The 24,192-nt window shown below is 38.2% G+C and overlaps 2 protein-coding genes across 2 annotated transcripts in view; one reads left to right on the forward strand and one right to left on the reverse strand.

Moving 5' to 3' along the window:
* The window catches only part of Cap-G (Chromosome associated protein G), a 36,414-nt gene extending 14,801 nt beyond the window's left edge, over window positions 1-21,613 (forward strand). Inside the window, exons 10-22 of the mRNA XM_089645378.1 lie at window positions 3,042-3,224; window positions 4,726-4,965; window positions 8,717-8,984; window positions 9,666-9,775; window positions 12,024-12,141; window positions 12,888-13,099; window positions 13,701-13,865; window positions 15,868-16,042; window positions 17,184-17,381; window positions 17,655-17,987; window positions 18,482-18,693; window positions 19,242-19,357; window positions 19,995-21,613. Of these exons, the coding sequence (XP_089501504.1) occupies window positions 3,042-3,224; window positions 4,726-4,965; window positions 8,717-8,984; window positions 9,666-9,775; window positions 12,024-12,141; window positions 12,888-13,099; window positions 13,701-13,865; window positions 15,868-16,042; window positions 17,184-17,381; window positions 17,655-17,987; window positions 18,482-18,693; window positions 19,242-19,357; window positions 19,995-20,094 (2,430 nt within the window). The 3' untranslated portion in view covers window positions 20,095-21,613. The remainder of the gene's footprint in view (window positions 1-3,041; window positions 3,225-4,725; window positions 4,966-8,716; window positions 8,985-9,665; window positions 9,776-12,023; window positions 12,142-12,887; window positions 13,100-13,700; window positions 13,866-15,867; window positions 16,043-17,183; window positions 17,382-17,654; window positions 17,988-18,481; window positions 18,694-19,241; window positions 19,358-19,994) is intronic.
* Window positions 21,614-23,084: 1,471 nt separating this feature from the next.
* Pfdn1 (prefoldin subunit 1) lies at window positions 23,085-23,981 on the reverse strand. The gene has a single exon (XM_089644971.1). The coding sequence runs from the start codon at window positions 23,903-23,905 to the stop codon at window positions 23,531-23,533; it is 375 nt and encodes a 124-aa protein (XP_089501097.1). The 5' UTR covers window positions 23,906-23,981; the 3' UTR covers window positions 23,085-23,530.
* Between the last annotated feature and the right edge of the window lie 211 nt (window positions 23,982-24,192).

Here is a 24,192-nt window from a genome sequence, read left to right on the forward strand (position 1 = left end):
GGTTATGTATATATCCGGGGTAGGAAGGTCCTCCCTGCCGTCTTTCAATCCCTTGCCTCTCTCTTTATTACACACCCCTTCAAGTGTGTACATCCTAGTTTGTCTACGTGACGTACGACCTTGAACGTACTCATTTCACGTGACGGATCAGTATAAAAAGGCTTCACCGAACGTTGTGTTGGGTTTTTGTTTCTCGGTTTAGAAACCTAGTTATCTATGTATGTGTGGTATCCCTTGGTTCTTTTGAGATAGAGTGAGTTGAATTCATTACCGCTGTGTTTTAAAGCCATCTCATAAACCTGATTTTTCTGAGTCGCCTGCTCTTCAAACTAGCTACGTGAGTCTACCTGTCATAGGATTATGTGAGTATAATAAAGTGTTAGATTTTATATATGTGATATACATACGATAAATTTATGGTGTTAGCTGTCGGCGCCATCCATGTATATATTTTGGGAGGGGAAGGAGAGGAAAGGGAATGATTTTTTTTTCAAGCTAAGATTGGCTCCTCCTCTTTACCAAACAAAACCGATGGATGATAATTTGAGCAAGGCGATCGATATCTGCGTGTCTGGATATCACAACCGGCCGGGTCTCCCCTTGTTCCAAATCGGCAACCGTCACGCCAGAATAAAGAAAACCAGGTCTCATCACCAATTTCAGAATTGCCCCAACCTCAAACACCTCCAGGAAATCTACTTTACTGAGTGTAGAAGGGGAAAGCCATGACATCCCTTGTCACGAATCTAGTCGCGAAAATGTGACACGTAAGGTCCTAAGTTACGTGCCACCTCTAGAAAACGTTGTAACTCCCTCGTCGTCGGGGATTTACATTCCTTTCTAGGTCAATAACATAGATAACACACGACAATCTTGTCGACATTTAGCCTGCTTTTTAGCGATAGGTTGTGTGCCTACCCATTCAGCCAATTATCATGTGAGATATATGTAAGGTCTACTCGAGATGCCAAATTTAGGATGAGGACTGTCTGTATTTTAATATTTGGTTCTAATAATTTTTTTTGAGGTTACTAGCATCCTCGTGTATTAGGTATGGGTAACTTCTACTGGATACCTATCCTCTCAGGTAGGTATAAACGGATAATTGGTTTGATTTTTGCATTTAATTTAAAGAGGCTGCCTACCTCTCGAAAGGTACCTGTTGAGAAAAGTTGTTCGGTTGGTAGCTTTATTTCGGAGATTACCATCTCCCTCTTTTGCCTCTAGATATGTTTTTGTGCATCCCAATTCGTAACTTAGAAAGTCAAACAATAGATGAAAAGTATTAAATTAGAAAGTCAAATAACAGAAGAAAAGTTTTCATTTTGTTCCGTCTGGTTGCATCCGATCGCTTTCAATTCGGGAGGTCATACGCTAGCAAAACTTCCCCTTTGACTGACTGTACACCGCGCCTCTCAGCCTATATATGAAAAAGTCATTGACCTGTCTCTCACTCACAGCTGATTGACAATCCGTCTAGGGTATTCCTTTTAATGATAACATTATTTGGGCGGCAGGTGTCGTAAACTTAGTTCCTGTACCTCGGTTGTATCCGTCTTTTAAAAGGGGTCCTCTGGAATTTAATAAATAATATAAAAAACTCACCCAGTTAGTCACCTCTCATTCTCAGCGTGAAGCTTACCTGGTTACACTATATAGCCAAATCACTTCAATTTTCGACCTCCTCCCTACGCCTATAAAAGGGTAATTAAATATTCCTGTAAATAAAATTGTACCTCCCTAATCTGTCAGGATTCGAACCCACAGTTAATAATTTATTTGATTCTCTGGTTTTCGGTCTCCGTGGATAGAATGTCATCTCGCCAAATCAATAACCTAGCCCGATTAAACACTTCCTGCCTTTATATGTTCACTCTGTTTTAAAAACGCAATCATTATTTTTATCATTTCCATGTTTTTAAGACAAGTCACTTAGTTTGAACTACATATTTACGAAATCACGTTTAATTTAACACATTTTATATTATAATCGCGATCGCCCAACCCTTAGCGCCCCTGGGGTGATTTTTCACAAAACGGCGCTCTACAAATTATCCAATTATTATTATTGTCATTATTATTAATTGTATTCTCACTGAGTCGAACCACTTTCACTTCACACAAACACCGGTTCAATAATCTTTCACTTTAATTCAAAAACCAACAAAGCTTTCTAACACCATCTGAATTCACTAATTAACTGTAATCTCACACAACACTTCTGATTTGTATTGAATTCTCGGAGCTGTCGACGTACCCAAGTTCAAGACTCGACTGCCCTCCGATCTCCCCTTTCCCGTGGGAATCTGTTTACTCAAGGCCTATAATCTATCCCATGTTGCTAGTCTAGACAAAAAAAAAATTTTTAGAGCACGTTCGTTTATTATTTATCGTTTATTTTTGTGGATATTCAAAACATCACAAGTGTTGTTCCATCATAGCCAAAAGGATAGAGGTTATTGCTGCTATTTTAAATGCAAAATATAATAGTTGCGACCCTTTTTGCAAAGGTTCTACGATCTTTGGACAGATGCAGATTGTGGTATGTATTAATAATATAGTATTTCCTCATGTTGGAGAAGGTTCAGGAGAAATTTCTGAAATTTGTCTACCTGGGGGTGTATGGCTACTACTCGTGGCTCATGCTTGTGACTACTGACTATCTCTCGGGTATGCTCAGAATGAACCATCTGCGGGTCAGATGGGAAGTGCACATTGCTGCACATTTCTTCAAAGTGATTCGTGGATAGTTTGCATTCATTTCTATGTTCCCGATGGTTATCTCCATCCCCGATAGCATTATTATTATTGATTTGTATTATGAAAGTTTGGGTATGAGTGACCGCTGCACCAGGAGAAAATATGCTGCAAAGGGAAAGAGGAAGGACTCGCCGGGGTATTTCGAAGCACAATTCTCTTTCTTCATCCAGTCAATCTTCACAGCATTCATTAGGCAAATAGCAGACTATTTGTTAACAGGCTCGGCACAAAAAGCGGGCATTTATCGTAATGTGCCACTCATGTTTCTTTTTAAATTGCAGCGCGCAGAGCTCCGAGTAGCCCTCAACGAAGCCCAAGAGGAACAGGAGGATGCGGTGAGGGCGCAGAACTTTGTGCTGGCCGCCGAGTGCAAGCAGAAAGTGGATGCGTTGGCCAAAAAGCTCTCGGATATCAATACCAATCTTAAGGAGTTAGTGAAACAGAAGGCGCCTGTAATTGAAGTGGTGAGTTTTACCCGTATCTTTTCTTTGTTACAATCAACCTTCCGGTAATTAGGTCCTCTATGCGGAAAAACAGCATTATCGAAATAATGCTGTTTTTGTGCTGATCCATTCAAATTAAGCGCCATGTATCCAACTACATTCTCAGACGGCCTATGGTGACTGCCGGTAGCACGCTCTCAATACAAGTCGGCCATTACTTAATTGAAACTGACAGTTTGTACGATCGGCGCTTGGCATATTTGACATTATTGTGGTGTTAAAAGTTTTATTTCTGCATTGTGTTATTTGTAAATATGTTGTAACCAGTGGCGGCTCGTGACTTTTGGGTGTACTAGAGTGCTAATATTACAAAATTGTTGTAGCAGAAAATGTTTTTTTTTTCGAAAATTCGGTTTTTTGTATGGAGATTTTCAGGAAATCTGTGCGGCGCACGGCCGTACTGAAATTTCCTGAAAATTTTCATACTACAAATCGAATTTTCGAAACAACATACAAAAATTGTTTTGGCCTAAAGTTACACATCTTCGGATCTACCGGATCTGCCCTGATGATGGACACTGCAACGATGTCCGAAACGTCGGCTAAAGAAGGAGTTAGCGCAACACGGCATAACACCCCAAAAACAAACAACAAAAATGGCCTAAAGTTGTTTATTTTATTTTTATTTTTTTAAAAGAAAGTGAAACATTCCCGGGTTACGAATAACCTGACAATATTTGAAAATCTCCTACTACCACCACAGTAAGCGGAAAATGTTGCTTGTGATGATGAGGATGATGGAGGATTTAGCCAGCCGAGGAATTGAACAGAATTCGCCTGGGTGGGACCCAAACACCGACCGGTTTGTAATTGATGTTGATCAATAATATCGAATTTTTCAATTTAGCACTCGATTACACTCACAAGTCACGAGCCGCCAATGGTTTCTGTTTGAATTTTTTAATTTTCAATTTTTTTGCAATTATTTGTTAGTAAAAAAATATTGATTTAAAATGGAAAAATGGCTTATTAATGAAATTGATTAAAATACATAAAACGTGCTGTCGTCTATTAACTGAAATACCTTACTAAATATCATATTCATTTATTTGACTTTCAATGTGTATCTGCTCACCAATGCAGTTCAAATATTACAAGCTAACATCTCGAAGGTAAAAATAAATGTCACCGACGGGAATTGAACTTGTAACCTTCTGATTGCCGGTCAGCTGCTCTACCAATTAATTACTTTACTAACTAATTAAGCTGTTTTAGGCTAATAATTATTGCTTATAATAATTTGTTATCCTTTGTGCTATGCATAAAAACCTTGTCTTATAAACATTACTTTATCATTAATAATAATAATATCTCAGAACCTACTTTTTTACAACGCTGTTTTTCCACATAAGGGTTCAATTCATCTATAGTTTTGAAATTATTTTGTAGCTTTTTTGAGGTGATATGTAATGAAGTTGGCACATTTTGCTGTCGATAAAAAAGTATGTGGTTATTTTGATAGATAAGGGAAAAGCGCAACGATCCCCCCACCCTCAACAAGTGCCTCACCATCCTGAACATGCTCCTGGACACCCCGGACATCAGCTCTCTCACCCCCGTGCTGCGCTCCCTCTTCCAGAGCCTGGAGGTAGAACTCTACCAAATGGCGGAGATCAGGGAGAGCGCGCTGCAGACGGTGGCTCTGTACTCCATGCTGGATGAGGACTTTGCCAAGGAACAGAAGGCCTTCTTCTTTGCTCAAGTAAGTGACTTGTGCAACAACAAGTGCTTCCCTCACCATCCTGAACATGCTCCTGGATACCCCGGACATCAGCTCTCTCACCCCCGTGCTGCGCTCCCTCTTCCAGAGCCTGGAGGTAGAACTCTACCAAATGGCGGAGATCAGGGAGAGCGCGCTGCAGACGGTGGCTCTGTACTCCATGCTGGATGAGGACTTTGCCAAGGAACAGAAGGCCTTCTTCTTTGCTCAAGTAAGTGACTTGTGCAACAACAAGTGCTTCCCTCACCATCCTGAACATGCTCCTGGATACCCCGGACATCAGCTCTCTCACCCCCGTGCTGCGCTCCCTCTTCCAGAGCCTGGAGGTAGAACTCTACCAAATGGCGGAGATCAGGGAGAGCGCGCTGCAGACGGTGGCTCTGTACTCCATGCTGGATGAGGACTTTGCCAAGGAACAGAAGGCCTTCTTCTTTGCTCAAGTAAGTGACTTGTGCAACAACAAGTGCTTCCCTCACCATCCTGAACATGCTCCTGGATACCCCGGACATCAGCTCTCTCACCCCCGTGCTGCGCTCCCTCTTCCAGAGCCTGGAGGTAGAACTCTACCAAATGGCGGAGATCAGGGAGAGCGCGCTGCAGACGGTGGCTCTGTACTCCATGCTGGATGAGGACTTTGCCAAGGAACAGAAGGCCTTCTTCTTTGCTCAAGTAAGTGACTTGTGCAACAACAAGTGCTTCCCTCACCATCCTGAACATGCTCCTGGATACCCCGGACATCAGCTCTCTCACCCCCGTGCTGCGCTCCCTCTTCCAGAGCCTGGAGGTAGAACTCTACCAAATGGCGGAGATCAGGGAGAGCGCGCTGCAGACGGTGGCTCTGTACTCCATGCTGGATGAGGACTTTGCCAAGGAACAGAAGGCCTTCTTCTTTGCTCAAGTAAGTGACTTGTGCAACAACAAGTGCTTCCCTCACCATCCTGAACATGCTCCTGGATACCCCGGACATCAGCTCTCTCACCCCCGTGCTGCGCTCCCTCTTCCAGAGCCTGGAGGTAGAACTCTACCAAATGGCGGAGATCAGGGAGAGCGCGCTGCAGACGGTGGCTCTGTACTCCATGCTGGATGAGGACTTTGCCAAGGAACAGAAGGCCTTCTTCTTTGCTCAAGTAAGTGACTTGTGCAACAACAAGTGCTTCCCTCACCATCCTGAGCATTTTTCTATTCTAAAATCGGTGTTGCCATAGTAATGAAACATTTTAGATACATTTCATCATAAATAAACCACTCACAAATTGGTCCTCTATTTAACCATAGATATGCCAATATATAGACAGTACAATTCTCATTCAGAGCCTACTTATTATACTAAAAAAATAAAAATGTTTGAAATGTCAAAATATTACCTCACAACAGGAAAATGAAAAACTCTGTTACATATTGAGCACTTTTATTTCAGCAAGACAATAAATTATAGATACAGGTTAAATCATTAATGAATAAGGTAGAATGATGGAATTCAACCTAGCATGATATAATCACGAACCATTAGGCCTCACAATACGCACATTCCTGGCAGGAACACGGATTCTATTACAAATTATCAAATTAGGAACAAAACAAACAGAGATTCTCACATGTTTATAAACACGTGTTCTATTTTGTCTTCGAGATGTCAAGATTCATTGGCCATGCGTAATTTCATAACGAACCACTCGGCCTTTTGCTTCCGATTGAGAAATGAGAGTCACAAACTGACAGACATCTCGCTAATATTGGATAAACAATACAGTAGAACCTCGTTAATTCGAAATCCAGCGGACATCAAAAATCAAATTTCGAATTAACGAATTCCCACGTAATTCGAAACTTTATGAAAAAAAAAAAAAAAAAAAAACGCCAGAAATCGATTTTCTCGGCCGCCTCTTCAAATCCGGGTGGTATTTTAGTTGTAAATTCGTATTAATACCAATTATTTCATTATTTTCGCGGTCGATTACCGTAGCGGCCGGCCCTTTAAATTCCGATATTTGCAATAAATTCGTAAAAATGGTATATATTTACGCGTAAATCGAGATTTTGCTGCCGATTTCGGTCGCGGCCTACCCTTTAAATTGAGATATTCGTAAAAATACGATATATTTCCGCGTAAATCAAGATTTCACGGTAATTTTCTGTCGCGGCCGGCCCTTTATTTCAAATATCTGAATTTGAATTCGTAAAAATACGATATATTTCCACGTAAAACGAGAATTCGCGGCCGTATTCCGTCACGGCCAGCTCTTCGAATTCAGATATTCGAAATAAATTCGTAAAAATATGATATATTTCCGCGTAAATCGAATTTTGTCGGCAGTTTTTCGTCGCGGCCGGCATTTTAAGTTCAGATATTTGAAGTAAATTCGTAAAAATATGTCATATTTCGGCTTGGATCGAAATTTTTCGGCTGATTTCCGTCGCGCCTTATTTTTTCAAGTCGGATATTCGAAGTAAAGTTAGTAAAAATACGATATATTTCCGCGTTAATTGAAATTTCGCGTCCGATTTCCGTCGCGGTGATGAAATACGATATATTTACGCGTAAATCGAAATTACGCGGCCGAGTTTCGTCGCGGCCGACCCTTTAAATTCAGATATTTGGCGTAAAATCGTAAAACTACGACATACATCCGCGTAAAATGTATTTTCTCGGCCCTTTAAACTCGGATATTCGAAATAAATTTGAAAAAATACGACATTGCAGTGTAAATCGATTCAGATTTACAAAATAATAATACTAATTAGGACGATGTATATCCACGTAAAAATACATTTTTCGGCGTTTTACCGCCACGGCTGACTTTTAGATTCAGATTTACGAAATATTATGATTTATTTTCGCAAAAATCAAATTTTTTCGAATTACACGAACAAATTTTCGTGCGCGGACAAAAATAAATTTCGAATTACGAATTAACGAATTTCGAATTAAAAAAAATTTCGTATGAAAAAATTTTTCAGCGGAAATATTTTTTGCGAAAATTTCGAATTACGCGTTTTTTCGAATTATCGGGGTTCGAATTAACGGGGTTCTACTGTATATGTATTGAAATCTATCAAAACTACACGAGGACGGCGTAGTTTGAGATCAAAATATCAAACAACCACAAATGTTCCACTCAGCCAGCACTCACCTTTCAATAGTTTATTCCATAGACTTTCAGAGTTTTTCATTGGTTAGGCAACAATATTTCGGTTCCAATTTTCGATCAGAGTTAATTCCCCTTGCATTTTTTTAAATTTATTACTGAGCCAAGCAATGTCCTGTTTTAACTCGACCGGCATTATATCTATCTGTAAATTTTTTTGTGTGTTCCGTTTCTAGTTTCTAAAATCTGCTGCATCTACTTTATTATTCAAGCAAGCCTTACTTTGACTGGATGGCTAACTTTGACTAGGTGGCTAACTTTTACTGGGCTTTTCAATAGTACGGTACCTACCTGCCCGAAGAAAGTTTGAAAAAAGAATAGTCATCAAGTTACTGGCGTTTCTTTGTACAAATTGTGGAATTCCTTATTTGAAATTAAAAAATGTTACACAAAATATTATTATATGGTTTATATTTATGTAGGTAGGTATTTAAGTAAGTACCTACTTACAATTTTTTGATTTCGGTGGAAATTTTGGTTTTGAATTATGTATTAAATGAGAGAAAAATCGAAACATACTTCTTTGGATGCGAGATCTGCTGTTTACAGAACTATTAGATATAACGAATTTTCTTTCTATCTTTCAGTTCATGGACACTGACAATGAGAAACTCCTCGTCACGGCGTTGAAATGCGTCATTGACGTCGTCTTCATGCACGGCGTGAAAATGTTCAACATCGACATACCACAGGAGAAGAAGGCTTCTGAAGAGGGAGAAAATGTGCAGGAAAAATCATTGGCAAAGAAGAACAAAAGTGTTAAAGTCAGCAAGAGGAAGAAAAAGAAACTGGATGATGCGGCTAGGAAGAGTCGGGCCAGCGATCTCTGGGAGAGTGACAGCGAATCTTCAGAAGGTAAAATTTATACACGGTGTCCGGAAACTAGTGGTAAAAGCGGAAACTGATGAATCTACATCATAGAGAACCCAAAAAAAAATTCATCTCTACATTTCGATATAATTTTTTTATAACTAAAGTTTTGAAATAACTTTTGGTGTTGGGTTTACACTTCGACCCACTTTAAAAGACAATAAACAGCTGAAAGTAATCCCGTAGTGATGGATTTTTTTCAAATTTGACCTTAAAACTTCCAACTCGATTTACTCAAAAACGAAAAATCAAATAAAAAAAAGTTTTACCACAAAATTTATTCCAAATGTAAAGTAAATTCACCACTTTACTGCTTATACAACCTGTTTCTGGACACCATGTATAAGAGACTAAAGTTGGGGTGTTATCAAACTCCGCATTTGATTACAATCAAATTGACGATCAGTCCAATTTTCAAAATTTGATCGGTCGCCATTAAACACCGATTGATTCTCGGCCCTTTTATCCCGATCCAACTAACCATCAGTAATTTCTCTGCAAGAGTAGGCATATAATGGATTGACTAACCATTCTGTCTTGTACCCTCTCTTTGCTTTATTTACGATCAAACCCACTCTCACTCTCACTCAGGGTATGACCTGACATCTTCTTTCTCCGCCTGTCCTCTCTAATGTAAAGGTTGTTAAGTTCCTTGTGTACTTTCAGAGTCTGAAATTGAAGACGTGCCAGAACCTGCAGACGATGAAGATATGTTGGGCACGCCTTCTACTCACGATACCATCATACAATTGTTTTTGGGATTCATGAACAGCGAGGTGAGACCATCTTACTACATATTATATTGATGTACCGTACAAACTCCAATCTGAAGTACAAAGAAGATAAAACTTTGGTCGCAGTCGTCATCACGACTTGTTCAAGATACCGCACTGCCCAACAGATGTTCTAGCATAGTAAAACAGTTGATATGTTATTTAATCACTTTTCAAATGATGAGGGTTAAAATAACAAATCTTGTCTTGTAAATCGGTAATTACAGTCTTACAGTAATTTAATTACATACCGTGAAACTCGTTGTTGATAAGGTTTATCAACCAACAGGTCGTTTCTAAAACTCGTTCTTGAGGCTATGTAACCATTTGCCACCCGCTGTGCTTCTTCCGTCCTACAACATGTCTCATGAAGACCCATGTTCACTTCTTCCTCTCAAAATATCCTCCACACAGCATCCCCAAAGATGACATAGGGCCCCCTCAAAGCTTCCTCCGTGACAAATGTATGACAAACGTTATTGCAACCTTACTTTCTTGTGTTTTCATACAAAAATATTTAGGAAAAAATTCATGAAATTTCTTTAAAAAAAATTCAAATTTTTTATTACAGTTTTCAAGGGTCCACAAAACAAAACTTAATCATAAAAACTTTTTCTTGAAACTTGCTTGAAATGGTTTGGTGACCAGATCTGGATAGCAATTACTTCCCAACCTTCCTCTTTTCCATCTCCTTCCCCTCCCCACTCCCTCCAGCCTCACAACATACCCCAATCAGGGATGCCATAGTCCCATAGTCCACACGCACATTAATTCTCTAGCGATTCCGTTCAACTACTCATGATAAAGTCAAAATGCTATTGACTTGCCAACAATATAGACAATATCAGTGGGAACATAACACGTCAATCAATTTAATTGTTGTAAATGTCATAAAGATCGACTGTTAATTTCATTCATTCACTTCATTCATTTGAGATACATATCAGGCGCGGTCTGTCCATTCATGCTGTGGTTGCTCCGCATCCCTTGTATTTTAGAGTAAAAATATTTGGACTGCTAGCCGTAAACAGCAATACTGCAATTTAAATATTTTAATATTTCTAAAATCATACAAATATTATTATTATAAGATATCGTGCATATTATCGTCCCGTTTCTGTTTACGCACAACGAACAAATACAAACAGACACAATACAAACAGCGCGGGTGAGTCTAAATACACATACATTCTCAGATACTGTAAAACACACTGCGGTGTGGAAGAGATCTGTAAACTGTATCCAAGAATGCTAGAACGTACGTTCTTTCCACTAAGACCTGCAAGCCAATATCTTCGTCAACTTTATTCGATATTAATGACAGCATTCAACGCACAAAAACCGTCTTTAATGCACAGAATCGTATACTCTATTACTAATCCATTGGATTGTATGCGCGCGCTGCTTTGAGCTCTTCGATACTCCGCCAACGTGTTCTAAATGATAATAGTGAATTGTGTGGTTGTATAATTGAATCATTAATGCGAAAAAGTTTTGTGTCTCGGCCATTTGCGGAAAAAAAACTTATTCTGGATACTGGAAATATTGAGTTATGGAGCTTAATGGATTTATGAGATAATTTTAGACGGTACCTCATTGTATCTTGTTTGTGGGATACCGTCTAGATGTGCATATGTGAAATCAAGTACGTACTTACGTGTATAAACATTTGATGTCCAGCATCCCTTCTACAAAAAGTCACCGACCGCCACTGATACATATGTATACTTTTCTATAACACATTGGGCGCATTTTGCAACCCTGTTATTAAGATTGTTAATTAAGAAACACCGTAATATTATAGAAGTTTCTTCTTCTGCCGCTAGTAAAATTAGAAAGAGTATTTATCAATGTATTTTTAAATGACATACTAACATTTAAAAATACATAGCTGTAAGTTTCTACATATGTCATCAAGGCAGTAGTTATAGGCCCTAGTCGTAAGTGACTAAATATACGTCTTAGATCTAAGTAACTAGTTTTAAGTCAGTAGTATTATTTAATAAATATATTTGTACAGTGCCCTTGAGGTGATTTTTCACAAAAACGACAATAAATTATTATTATTATAGTCTTTTGCGTTATTCACATAAAAAGTGAGAACATTCTGTTTGGGTTTTAAAGAACATACCATTATTTGATGATTGCAATTATTAATTATTTAGGCTTCCCTCTGGTCAGAGGGGTAGAAGGTATTGTTAGTGTAGCCCTTGCAGACTTTCCTAATGTGTTTTTATTTTGACGTTCATAGTGCTCCGAGTACCGCTTTGTGGTGGTGGAGGGACTGTGCCGGATGCTCATGGCCGGGAGGCTCTCCTCGTTCAGTCTCATCAGCCGCCTGCTTCTCCTCTGGTTCAACCCGGCCACAGGTATACTTTATTTCCTTAGATCGAAATTTCTTGCTAAACAGCCCATAAATTTCCATTCGTGCAGCTGGGTTTCAATATTATTATGAAATTCAAATGGATGGCTATATATATACAATGTCAGGCAAGTGTAAGAGAGACAAAGCGTGTGCTAAATGGGTTAGAACCAAGTGGCATCGCATCGGGTTCCTACCCAGGTGTTGTGAGTTAGTGTCAATTTCTTGGCTGGCTTTTTTTCATATTAAGTCTTCGCAGGACCCCTGAATGAAATAATTTCCCTCAGGACCTATGTTATATTTGGGGATGCTGTGCAGAATATCTTTTTAAGGAAAGGAAGAAGAGGAAGTTCTGGGAAGAAAGAGGGTACAAATAGTGGATAGGAATCTGAGAGTCACTGTGTTCAGGAGTGACTGACGTATGAAACCATATCCTCCACTTCAGTTCAAGGTGATGGGTCAAGAGGAGTAATTAAAGAATCTCCCAATCCGGACCGCCACAGATGCCTATGGCAATTGTATTGGTTATCTAATGAATGGTTCACGGGGCGGTGGTACCCATACCCGCCTCCCAAATTGGTGGTTAAGTCCTCCATCCCCACACAATCAACATTTTTCGCTAAGGAGATTTTGTAATATCAGGTTATTCGTAACCTGGGACGTTTGTCATTCTTTTAAAAATAAAATTAGTATTTAAACCTTAAAATTTAATCTCACATTTGTTTGGATTCTAATTTCCTCATAAAATTTCAGAGGACGAGGATGGGCTGAAGCAGCTACTGGGCACCTTCTTCCCTCTGTTTGCCGCCAATACGGAGGGCGGGCCCGAGCAGCTAGAGGCGGCCTTCCTGCCCACTGTGCTCACGTTAGCCAATGCGCCCACTGCCAGTCCGCTGGCCGAGGTGGACCACGAGGCCGTGCTCAAGTTCATCATCGGCCTCACCATGCCATCCGTAGCGCCAACAGTAAATACACACTCATTTCATCTGAAGAAAAATCCACCAATAGAACTTACTCGAGGCAACAAATTGATTTAGCCGGGAAATCAGACACTATGCGAATCTTGCAATACATAGTTTTAATATATTGCATAACTTCCTCTTGGAATGCTATGACTTATACGTACCTGAAAACTTTTGCCGTAATCGCCGCCACTACTTGTTCAAGATACCACACAGCAGAACAGATGTTCTAGCACGGCATAGCATGACAAGAGAAATGATGCTATTTAGTGAAATGAAAAAAGTGGATGTATTTAATTACTCTTTAAATAACATAAAAACTTTTATAAAGAAGAATGTCTGTGGTAGGCGGGCGGCGTGGATTTTATTTTTACACAAATCAACAAATTCTGCACGCTTGACCTTCAAAACGAGAGAAGATCACTGTCTACATCTGATTTTAAAAACTCTGTCTAAAGCCCGGGCAATGCCGGGGACTAACAAGACTAATCTGTCGTACAATAATTTAAATAATTCCGCATGTAAACAGTTCTTCCCTACGTTGCTTAAAATTTAAATAATATTTACTTAGAAATTTAATAATATTTACTTTGTACCTTTTCAGGCGCACAACGTGCACCCTAACCTGGCGGTGCTGATAGTCAACACCCTGGAGCGGGGCGAAGAGACTGCCGCGCCCCTGCTGTGCCGTGCCCTCGCCCTGCTCACCCCCCCCAGGGTGCCCACCCTCTGCAGGGACCTACTCCGGTCTGCCGGGGAACTCATGACGGTGAGTTGAACACTATTGATACTTGACCTTCCCCATATTCTCCAGTTAAGCCGCGTACGCATCTGAGTGCATAAACTGTAACCGTTGCAGAAACTGTAACCGTTGCAGAAACTGTAACCGTTGCAGAAACTGTAACCGTTGCAGAAACTGTAACCGTTGCAGAAACTGTAACCGTTGCAGACAAAGTAACTAACTACAGTAGAACCTCGTTAATTCGAAATCCACGGGACATCAAAAATCAAATTTCGAATTAACGAATTCCCACGTAATTCGAAATTTTATGAAAAAAAAAAAAAAAAATACGCCGAAAATCGATTTTCTCGGCCGCCTCTTCAAATCCGGGTGGAATTTTAGTTGTAAATTCGTATTAATACCAATTATTTCTTTATTTTCGCGGCCGATTACCGTAGCGGCGGGCCCTTTAAATTCAGATATTTGATGTAAATTCGTAAAAATATGAAATATTTCCGTGTAAATCGAATTTTTTCGGCAGTTTTTCGTCGCGGCCGGCCTTTTAAGTTCAGATATTTGAAGTAAATTCGTAAAAATATGTCATATTTCGGCGTGAATCTAAATTTTTCAGCCGATTTCCGTCGCGCCGTATTTTTTAACTCGGATATTCGAAATAAAGTTGGTAAAAATACGATATATTTCCGCGTAAATTGAAATTTCGCGTCTGATTTCTGTCGCGGCGGGTCCTTTAAAATTCAGATATTCGAAATAAATTCGTAAAAATACGATATATTTACGCGTAAATCGAGATTTCGCGGCCGATTTCCGTCGCAGCGGGCCATTTAAATTCAAATATTCGAAATAAATTCGTAAATATATGATACATTTACGCGTAAATCGAAATTTCGCGGCCGAGTTTCGTCGCGGTCGTCCCTTTAAATTCAGATATTTGGTGTAAACTCGTAAAACTACGATATATATCCGCTTAAAACGTATTTTCTCGGCCCTTCAAACTCGGATATTGGAAATAAATTTGAAAAAGTACAAAATTCCAGTGCAAATCGATTCAGATTTACAAAATAATAATACTAATTAGGACGATGTATAGTTACGTAAAAATACATTTTTCGGCGTTTTACCGCAACGGCTGACTTTTAGATCCAGATTTACGAAATATTATGATTTATTTTCGCAAAAATCAAATTTTTTCGAATTACACGAACAAATTTTCGTGCGCGGACAAAAATAAATTTCGAATTAAAAAAAATTTTGTATAAAAAAATTTTTCAGCGGAAATTTTTTTTTCGAAAATTTCGAATTACGCGTTTTTTCGAATTATCGGATTTCGAATTAACGGGGTTCTACTGTATTGCTGTGATGATCAACCTTTTTAGCCGGAGTGCCAATTTATCCATGTTCAATTTGTTTGCGGGACACACGGGGCAAGGAATACGCTTTCCAAATATGGATTTCCTTATTTTGCGAACGATGTAGATCTACTAGAGAGAATACAGAGACGATTTACAAAAATTACAAGAGCTTTGAAAGACCGCCAATATGTAGACAGAATCAAGAAACTAAGATTACCTACATTAAAGGAAAGAGGTGACTGGATTGAGACTTTTATCTGATCATTGTAGTTGCCCTGGCATCCAAGAAATCTTCAAAATATAAATATAAATCTCCGTGAACACTCAAAAAAAAAATTAATAAAACACCTTTTGCATCCAATCCTAGGAAACACTTCCTTGCAAACAGAGTAGTGGATGCATCGAACAAACTTCCACAACATGTCATCGATTATGCTAATATAAACCAATTTAAACTCAATTAGATTCTTATTTGGAGAGAAGAAAGGATTAACTTATTTTAAATTTAAAACCACTCAATTACTGTCTGTTCTGCAAAACTCCTTTGTAGTCTCTTTTTCCCCTCTCCCATTTCTTTCCACTTCTGACGTTATCACCTTTAACAGACCCTTTCGCATTGTACGAATATTTTCAATGAACATTGCTTTACTAAGTATAAATCATTTATAAATCTGTTTCAGGTATTCACGGACAAGATATCATTCAGGAACATCTCCAGGTTCCATGCCAACCTGTCCACAGCCCTGGAGAACTTGGAGCAGCGCGCCTCGGGACCAGCCCTGGAGACCCTGGAGACCATGTCGGAGTGCACGGAGCCCAGATCCAGTCTCAACTCCAGCGTAGCCGGCTCAACAGGTAAATACATCTGCCTAAGTTCATTTTTAATCTATATACAGTCGAACTTGGTTATAACGATCACGGAAATAGCGAGTTCACAGGTATAGTGAGCAATTACGAAACATTATTTAAGTTCAGGCTTATCTTCATATAATTGTTGGCTGTTATAAAGAGGTTGATTCACTGGTGTACCGTGCAAATAATTTTTTAAACCTTTGAATGGGTCGTTGGGTCTGAAAGAAAAACGAATAGTTGGGAATTAATTCTGGAAGTAAACAGTAGCAAACAAAGGGGCGGTATAGCGCAGCGGTTAGCTGCCCGGTGCACAACAACGGCGGCTGGCGGGAATTTCCTATTCCGTTAGGGACGGATTCTTATTTTTATGGCACTATCTGTGTAAGATTGTCAGCTATGTGAGATTTATTTATGCACATTGCTATCCATCAGGCACTATGTAAAATTGTCATAAAATTTGTGAAAGTCGTGCGAAATTTGAGCTTTGCAAATTTGTTCCCTTTTTATGTCTTCTTTTGTATTACAACTCATCGTCAATTTTGTTTTAAAAAGCAATAAATATGAAACAAATAAAACATCCCTGCACGGAGTAAATTAATGAACTTTTTCAGCAGATAGATTTAACCTGTGACAAGTAAAAACAGCGCCATCTGTTGGATGTAAAAGCAACACGTGCTATTGTTTCTCTATCTGCACAGACAGACTGAGCCATAGCAACAATGCGTAGCGGGGTACAGCTAGTAATTTATATAATTTGGTTATAGACGGTGTCCAGAAACTCGTAGTACAAGCCATAAAGCTTATTTATTTCCATCTGAGCATTTTAGAGCCAGGTATAAGCTCCAACGCATTTTAAAATAAATTAAAAGCTGATATTAACTCGCTACTGACAGTTTTTTTTTTCGAATTTGACCTAAAAAATTTCTGCTTGTACTCGATTTACTTAAAAACGACAGCTCAAATCAAAAAAGTTGTATTACAAAACGAATCCAAAACGAAAAATGTGTGATGTAGATTCACCAGTTGCCCCACTTGTACTACATGTTTCTGTTTCTTTTAATTTGGTGTTATTTATTTTGTAAATTTGATGTAGGTCCCTTAATAAATAAGTAAATAAATGTGTTCCTTCATTGATGAATTTCAGATAAAGGTTCGGAAGCCCCGGAGAGCGAGCCCGAACCAGCAAAGGAAGATACTGTCTCCGCAGGCTCTCCAGCATCAGCACCTTCAAGAGATTCCGTCTCCGCAGCCTCTCCATCGTCGGTAGAGTCCAGAAGTACAGAGGTGGAGTCACTTTCAACTCCTTCAAAAGCAAGCAGCGATAAAATCAGACGAATAACCGGTAAGTGTCTTATTACAAATAGATATTTATGTTCAGTTTAACCCTCCCGCACCGGAAGGGGGTAATATACATCCCCAAACGAGAGTTTGTGTGATATCTGAGTTGTTTTTTACATCACATACTCTATAATTTAGGTAATCCTAGATAAAAACTATTTGTTAATCGATCTGCATTGAAAAAAATTATCCCGTTACTATTTTTAAAGATTTTAAATAATATCTTCCCAATTCATGAAATAACCCTTCCTTAATGTATGATTATCTAACCTTTCAGCTGCGTATGTGGCAAGACGCGCCCTTCTCAAGACACCGTCTCGCCGCCGGCCCGACACTGCGACCGAGTCGCCCTCCGCCGCCTCCCCTCTCGCCACCCCCTCCCGCGCCCTGGAGCCCCCCGCCGCCACCCCGCCCTCCACCCGCCGCAGCGCCAGGAACGCCTCCACCACCAAGAAGGTATCGGAGGCGAGGGAGGTGCAAGAGATGCCGAGGGGCAGGGGGAGGAGCGCCAGGAGTGGCAGTGGCGAGGAAGAAAAGACAGCCGGGAATAAGGGCAAGGGAAAGGCAGTGCAAGGGCTGGGCAAGCAGTTGGAGAAGGTTTCTATCAAAGGTTGGAAATTGCGTCATAAAAACAACTATTTTATGTAGATTTATGATTTTTTTAAAACCATTTTATAATAATAACACTCTCTGAGGATCCGCCACTCAATTATCTGACCTTATTTTTAATTTCAAAGCCTAAAATCAAGCTCTATAATTTATCAGTATTCGTATGTCAACAACGGTAGTCCACTGAATGCCTAGACTCGTGCACCTAATTTTGTACACCAACGGGTTGAGTTATCTTACTCTTACACACTCTAGCTGACCATTTTACAGTCACCAGTGTTCATTATTGTTGTTTTAAGACATTTCGGTTAGTCTTTAGTCCTCTGTGTATTTTAGCATTTGTCGCATGTGTTTCTGTTTAATATTCCCATGCAGTTTTTTGTTTGAATAAGTTTACAAAATCCGGTCTTCTCACAAGTGTAAACATGACACCTTAATTACCCTGTTGATATTACTTTCAATGATTTACCAATTGATAGTTTTTATTCTTTCCAGAGGGAATCGCTACAAAGCCAAAGGGCAAACCGAACCAGAAGGCCTTTGAATTATTTGAGACGAAGAAAGGTCCCGCTAATAAGGGTCGGGGAAGAAAGAAAATCCCCGACACTCCAGTCAAAGAAATGGAATCTTCATCCGAAGAAGAACAGATTGAGGAGTCTAGTGATGAAGATACTGTTCTGCATACAATCTGCCATGATGAAGGCCAGGTAAAAAACAAAATCAATTTGCATTACATTTTGTAAACCTGGGTTCCTCCTGCTCTGCTTTAAAACTGTTACATTGAAAATCGTTTGCCATTTTACTAATTCTTTTTACTTCATTTTCCTCCTACGCTGTTAGGTGCATTCCATAAAGAGGCACGTAAACACTGCCTACCCTACCTTACTAACATAAAAATGTATAAGATCATTGCAAGAAATCAATCTACACTTTCAAAAACGCATGAAGTGCAAGGGACGATTCGTTTGTGTTAGTGCCGAAAAGACTGGGCCTTCAAAAGTCAAGTATTTTGGAATTATCATTCCTTACATGGCTGTTTCAAGTTTCCTAGTCTTTACACAATATCTCTCTACATCAGTTTGAACCTATTAGGTGATAAACATGCTCTATAGAAGTTTTTACTTGCACACTAATATCCTCTAATTAAAGCCGAACGAGATTGCAGGAAGAATGCAACAAAAAAATTCATTATCAAGGGTGTTTGGGTAATTGGTTCAAACCTTTGATTATTTGTTTTAATTTGCTGTGTTCACAGGCAGTGTCCATCATGAATAGCAGTTCCAGTGAGGATGAAGAGAGTCCGGGCAAGTCGGGAGATAAAACAGCCAACAAAACTGTCACTGTACCAGAAACTCCGGAAACCAGCGATCAGTAAGTTACAAATTGAGTTTTCAATCTCACTTGAGCCACTTGTGTAGCCATTTTTTTAGGGTGTCATCATAACCCTTCAGTACTTTCATCACATTTGTTCAGTTATATTTTACAATGTTTTCTGTGTATTTCATAAGCGCTATTTTTAAATTTTCCCTAAAAACAAATAATGTTTTAGAAACTAGATAAAATTATATTTCCGGTGTATGTATTTAAAATAAACATTACTATTTCTATACAAATAATAAAATTTTAATATCAAGTGTGAAAAATGTTGTCAAAAACGCAAACCACATTTTTACATAATTTTTAACTCCAATCATAGAAAAATTGAGAGAACTCGATATTTCTAAAATACATTCGTTTTGTTTGGTGAATTTGTAAGAAAACTGTACCTTCACTTTTATCTCGTTCATATAATAAAAAATAAGAAACAATTTTTAAGTTAAGCGATTGTTATGATAACAGCGTAAAATATGAATAATTCATTTTGGTTATCCATTTTCGCATTTGAACTACAGTGGAATTGTTGCATTGTTCTATTCTGCGCGGTCGTGGCTGTTCACGGAGCTGGGACAGGACAGTATTGTCCCCGTGTGAACTCTGCATTAATTCTAATTTGTTGTGATGTTTCCAGGAGTGAAGAAGAGGAAGACTCAGTTGAGGAGGAAGAATCTAGCGATGAAGAAGAAGTGATTCCCACTTCACAGAACCGGTTGAAACGAAAACAGAAATAAAATGCCTTCTTCGTGACTATGTATATAATCTATTACATTATATTGTTAAACTTTATTATTGTGAATGCGAATCCATCTTCTTCTTCTTCTTCTTCTGGTTGACTATCTGACTTGACTAAAATACCTGATGAACCTACTTGATTCTGTTTTCAGATTTATTACGATAAAATTTATGCTATTACAACTGAGCTGTACAATCTTAGTTTGGTAACGTGTGCTCGCTAGCGGGGTAATTTTCCGTCTGGCGCTACTCCGCCAACGCCCGTAGTTTACGCGACCGTATCGGAAGCGCTCGGCCTTCCCGAGCAGTTCCGAACCGCCTGTTCAGTGTTGCTAGACACTGCACATTGTTAACAGACCGATTGCCATCTCACACTGCAATATAGGTATACTGAGTGTGTTCTACAGGTATTTCAATGGAGCCTTCTCGAAGAAGCTAGCAGCATCCAGTCCCTGTGCACCGGTATTGACTTTTATTTTGTTTGTACATAATATTGTGTTGTAAACTTGATTGATTTTTATTTTAAATGTAATATTGTATTGTAAACTGCGCCTGCTCTAAACGCTAGATTTCCTAGCGAGATAGGCACAATACACCCATAATAGTGTATAAATAATAATAAATGTAAATGTTCGTTTGTTCAAAATCCTAAATCTCCAAAAGTTCTTCACCGATTGCTTTGAAATTTTGACACAACGTTACATTTGAATATGCATGTGTTTTCATATACCACTCTTAAAATATAATAATCACGTGTTACTCTGTTCGTACACGCTAATCTCCAAAACCGCCCAAACGATTTCAATGAAATTTTATGAATGTTTATGATTAGTTCCAGCTTGAAATATAGGACAATTTTGGACCCAAAATATTTTGTAAAAAGAAAAATTCAGATTTCTCATCAAAAAATACATACAAACACAAATTTTAACTTCCCTACATAGAGGGCAATGTCTTATATTATAAAATGCATTCCAAATGGTTGAGTTAAATTCTAACTGGTTTCTAATCTTAATATATAAAATTTCAGCCTGCGAATGTTTAATAATAATAATGATTGGATTATTTGTATAGCGCCGTTTTCGTGAGAAAATCACCTCACCTCGTGCTGGAAAAGTAGTTGAACATGATCGCTGAAAATTTCAAAGTTTGTTGTTGTTGTTGATGAATAAAAACAAATTTAAATTAAATAAATCTTATTTTTCAAACCCATAGATCTGTTTTTTAAATTAATTTTATGTATTTGCTGTGACACATTTGTTAATTCGAATCACTCATGTAATATTGATGACTTTGACTTTCTTAAATTACCTTTGTTGTATGTAAATGTAGTACAAAATTTAGTTCATAATTATGTATTAATAAACGAGCCATAGTGAATTAGTTATTTGTATAATGGTAGTTTTAGTTCAAATGTAAATAATTATTATCATCTTTTTATGTTTTTTACTAAAATAATAAAGAATTGTTTCTGTTTATTTCTTCTTGTACCTTATCATCATTTGAATCTCGCAGATCCTCTTCTACATATTCAATCTTACTATTAGAAAACACACTATCCAACTGAACAATGCTCTAAGTTACACATTGAATATAGATTGTATACTCGTAAGTTCTGCTTTCAAACTATACCAATAAAAGCATTTTAGTGACTGTAGTTAAAACACGTAGCTTGCCAATGTTGCGATTGAATGACAGTTTTGATGACGTACTTCCTTGTAAATCTATGTTTTTTCTATCCACTTTACGGAGATTGAATTAATTCAGTCGTTTTTTATACATGTTTAGCCTAGGAAAGCGGAATATCAATTCCATTATACAGGGTGTCCGGAAACTCGTAGTACAAGCGGGAAACTGGTGAATCTACATCACATTTGGAGTCGATTTTGTAGTATATTTTTTTTTATTTGAGCTTTCGTTATCGAGTAAATCGAGTTAGAAGTTGATTTTTTTTTTTTTAATCAAATTCTTATAAATTATTACTGAAGATCAAAGTACCCAACTAATTAAAACTATTTGAAAGTAAAACAAATGAAGAAACTCGGATTTGAAGCATTATTTTGAAATCACCCTTCATTTAATCCGGTGTAATCATAAAATATTTCCGCTCTGCAGGGTTAAAACATCTGTTGTTCAACCCTAAACACCAGAAAAAACTTTAACCCTAAAATAGCCGAAAAATATATTTTTTTGGTGTTTTTTTTTTTTTTGTGAAAATGCTCAAATCAAAAAACTTTTATGTTTATTTGGGTTCCCCATGTGGTGTAGATTCTCCAGTTTCCCGCTTGTACTACGAGTTTCCGGACACCGTGTATATTAACGTCAATAATGTCAAAGTTGTCCACTTTCTGAAATATATGAAAGTGTGGCGAAAATCCGTTTTGTTCAAAGGCATTCAGTATGTGGATTGAAAAATACATTATACTAGAAATATGTACGAACTGACACAGTTAACTTTTTTCAAGTTTTTGCTACTTTCAATAACACGAAAAAACATCTTTAATAATTAAAAAGTCAATGCTAAAAGACAGCTGAATAAGCTTCTTCCACTGTGTAACTTTCTTAGAACTTTATACCGCTGTTAAACATCAGCTTAAATCTATGTAACATTTATTAGTAATTTTTACATAAACAGTTGTGAAATTCAAAACAAGCTTTTAGTGAGACTGATATTATGTGAAAGGGTGGCACATTCTGAAATAGAATTTTAATCAGCAGAACAGATGTTTGTTTGCGAATCCTGCATTGCAAAATTTAAACACTTTTCCCTAGTCCTATTTGGATCAGTAACCCTCAACCGGTTACTGATCGCCTCAACCGTCAAATAGTCGCCTTCAAGCATCCCCATCTGGGCTACTTTAGTGGCCTCTTTCAAAGCGAGGGCCCAACCTCTCCCCGGACAGCTTGGGGAGTTGCTTTCCCCAAGTTTAAATAAATACATAATATTGAAATTATGAATGACAAAAACACAGTATTTTAAATTACATTTTATTAAGTTTTAATTAACGTAGCATGGATATAAATATATTTTCATGTTTTAATCAAACACAGTTTACAGAGTATAAAATTAAAATATTAGTATCACTGGGCCCGACCAATAACAACATGATTTTAAGGTAATTTTAAAAAAGCGAAGCAATCGTAACCTACGAACGCTCATAAAAAATTGTGAAAGAATATTTTCATCAAAATTTCAGGAGCCCGACCCGGCTATCGAATCCCGATGTGTTTAATCGGCCGTGGATCTTTATAGTCATTTTACTACCTCTAGAAGATTCACATTGTTTTAACTTTCAAAGAAGTCTTGTGGGATTGTTAGTAATATGCGAAGTATCATCAAATTGCAGATATGAGATCTGAATGTAACCATATTTGTGAAATTAGACTCGAGGGCAAAAATAAAGGAGTAATTAATCGTACAGCTTAGGGCAGATATTATGCGGGTTGGTCTTTACGTAGCTGGACCATTTCCCTGAGATTATCCTCGCTTTCTTTTAAACTCCTTTCCAGATAGGTTTTGCTGTTTTCCAATTCTGAAATCTTCTTTTGTGCCACGGCTTGGCGGGCCTTCAAATTCGTCTTGACTTCGGGGAGATCTGTTAGAATGAACATCCTGCCGACAGATTCGTAGGTCCTGGTGGTTGGCTTCAAGGAATTGATTTCTTGCTGCGTGATTTCAACGTGCATTCGAACCCGATTGAGTCCTTGCATTTGAGCTTCTATTAACTGAATTTTTTGGCTGGATTCCACCATTTTCGCCTGGAGTTGAACAAATGCTTTGCGGAGCTCTAAATCCACTGCTTTAGCCATTTTTGGATCGAAATATACGATTTTACAAACAAATGATAAACAGGTGCAAAGCTGCAAATGTCAAAACTAGAAGAATACTGTGAAAACGAAAAGTGATACCTAACCTCAATCGATCCCGGTATTATATGGCTTCCGAGTTAAATAATTTTTCAGTACCTACCCATAATAAAGTATATTTATTTGGGAAATAAATTAACAGATTCGATCTTTTTTTTCCATTATTTCTGGCTTTCACCCTTCAAGGGTGTTCTTGGCCATCATTTAAAATTATTGAGAAATGAAAGGTG

This window comes from Hesperophylax consimilis, chromosome 22 (assembly GCF_061612785.1).
Source record: "Hesperophylax consimilis isolate HC1 chromosome 22, BYU_Hcon_1.0, whole genome shotgun sequence".
NCBI classification, from domain to species: domain Eukaryota; kingdom Metazoa; phylum Arthropoda; class Insecta; order Trichoptera; family Limnephilidae; genus Hesperophylax; species Hesperophylax consimilis.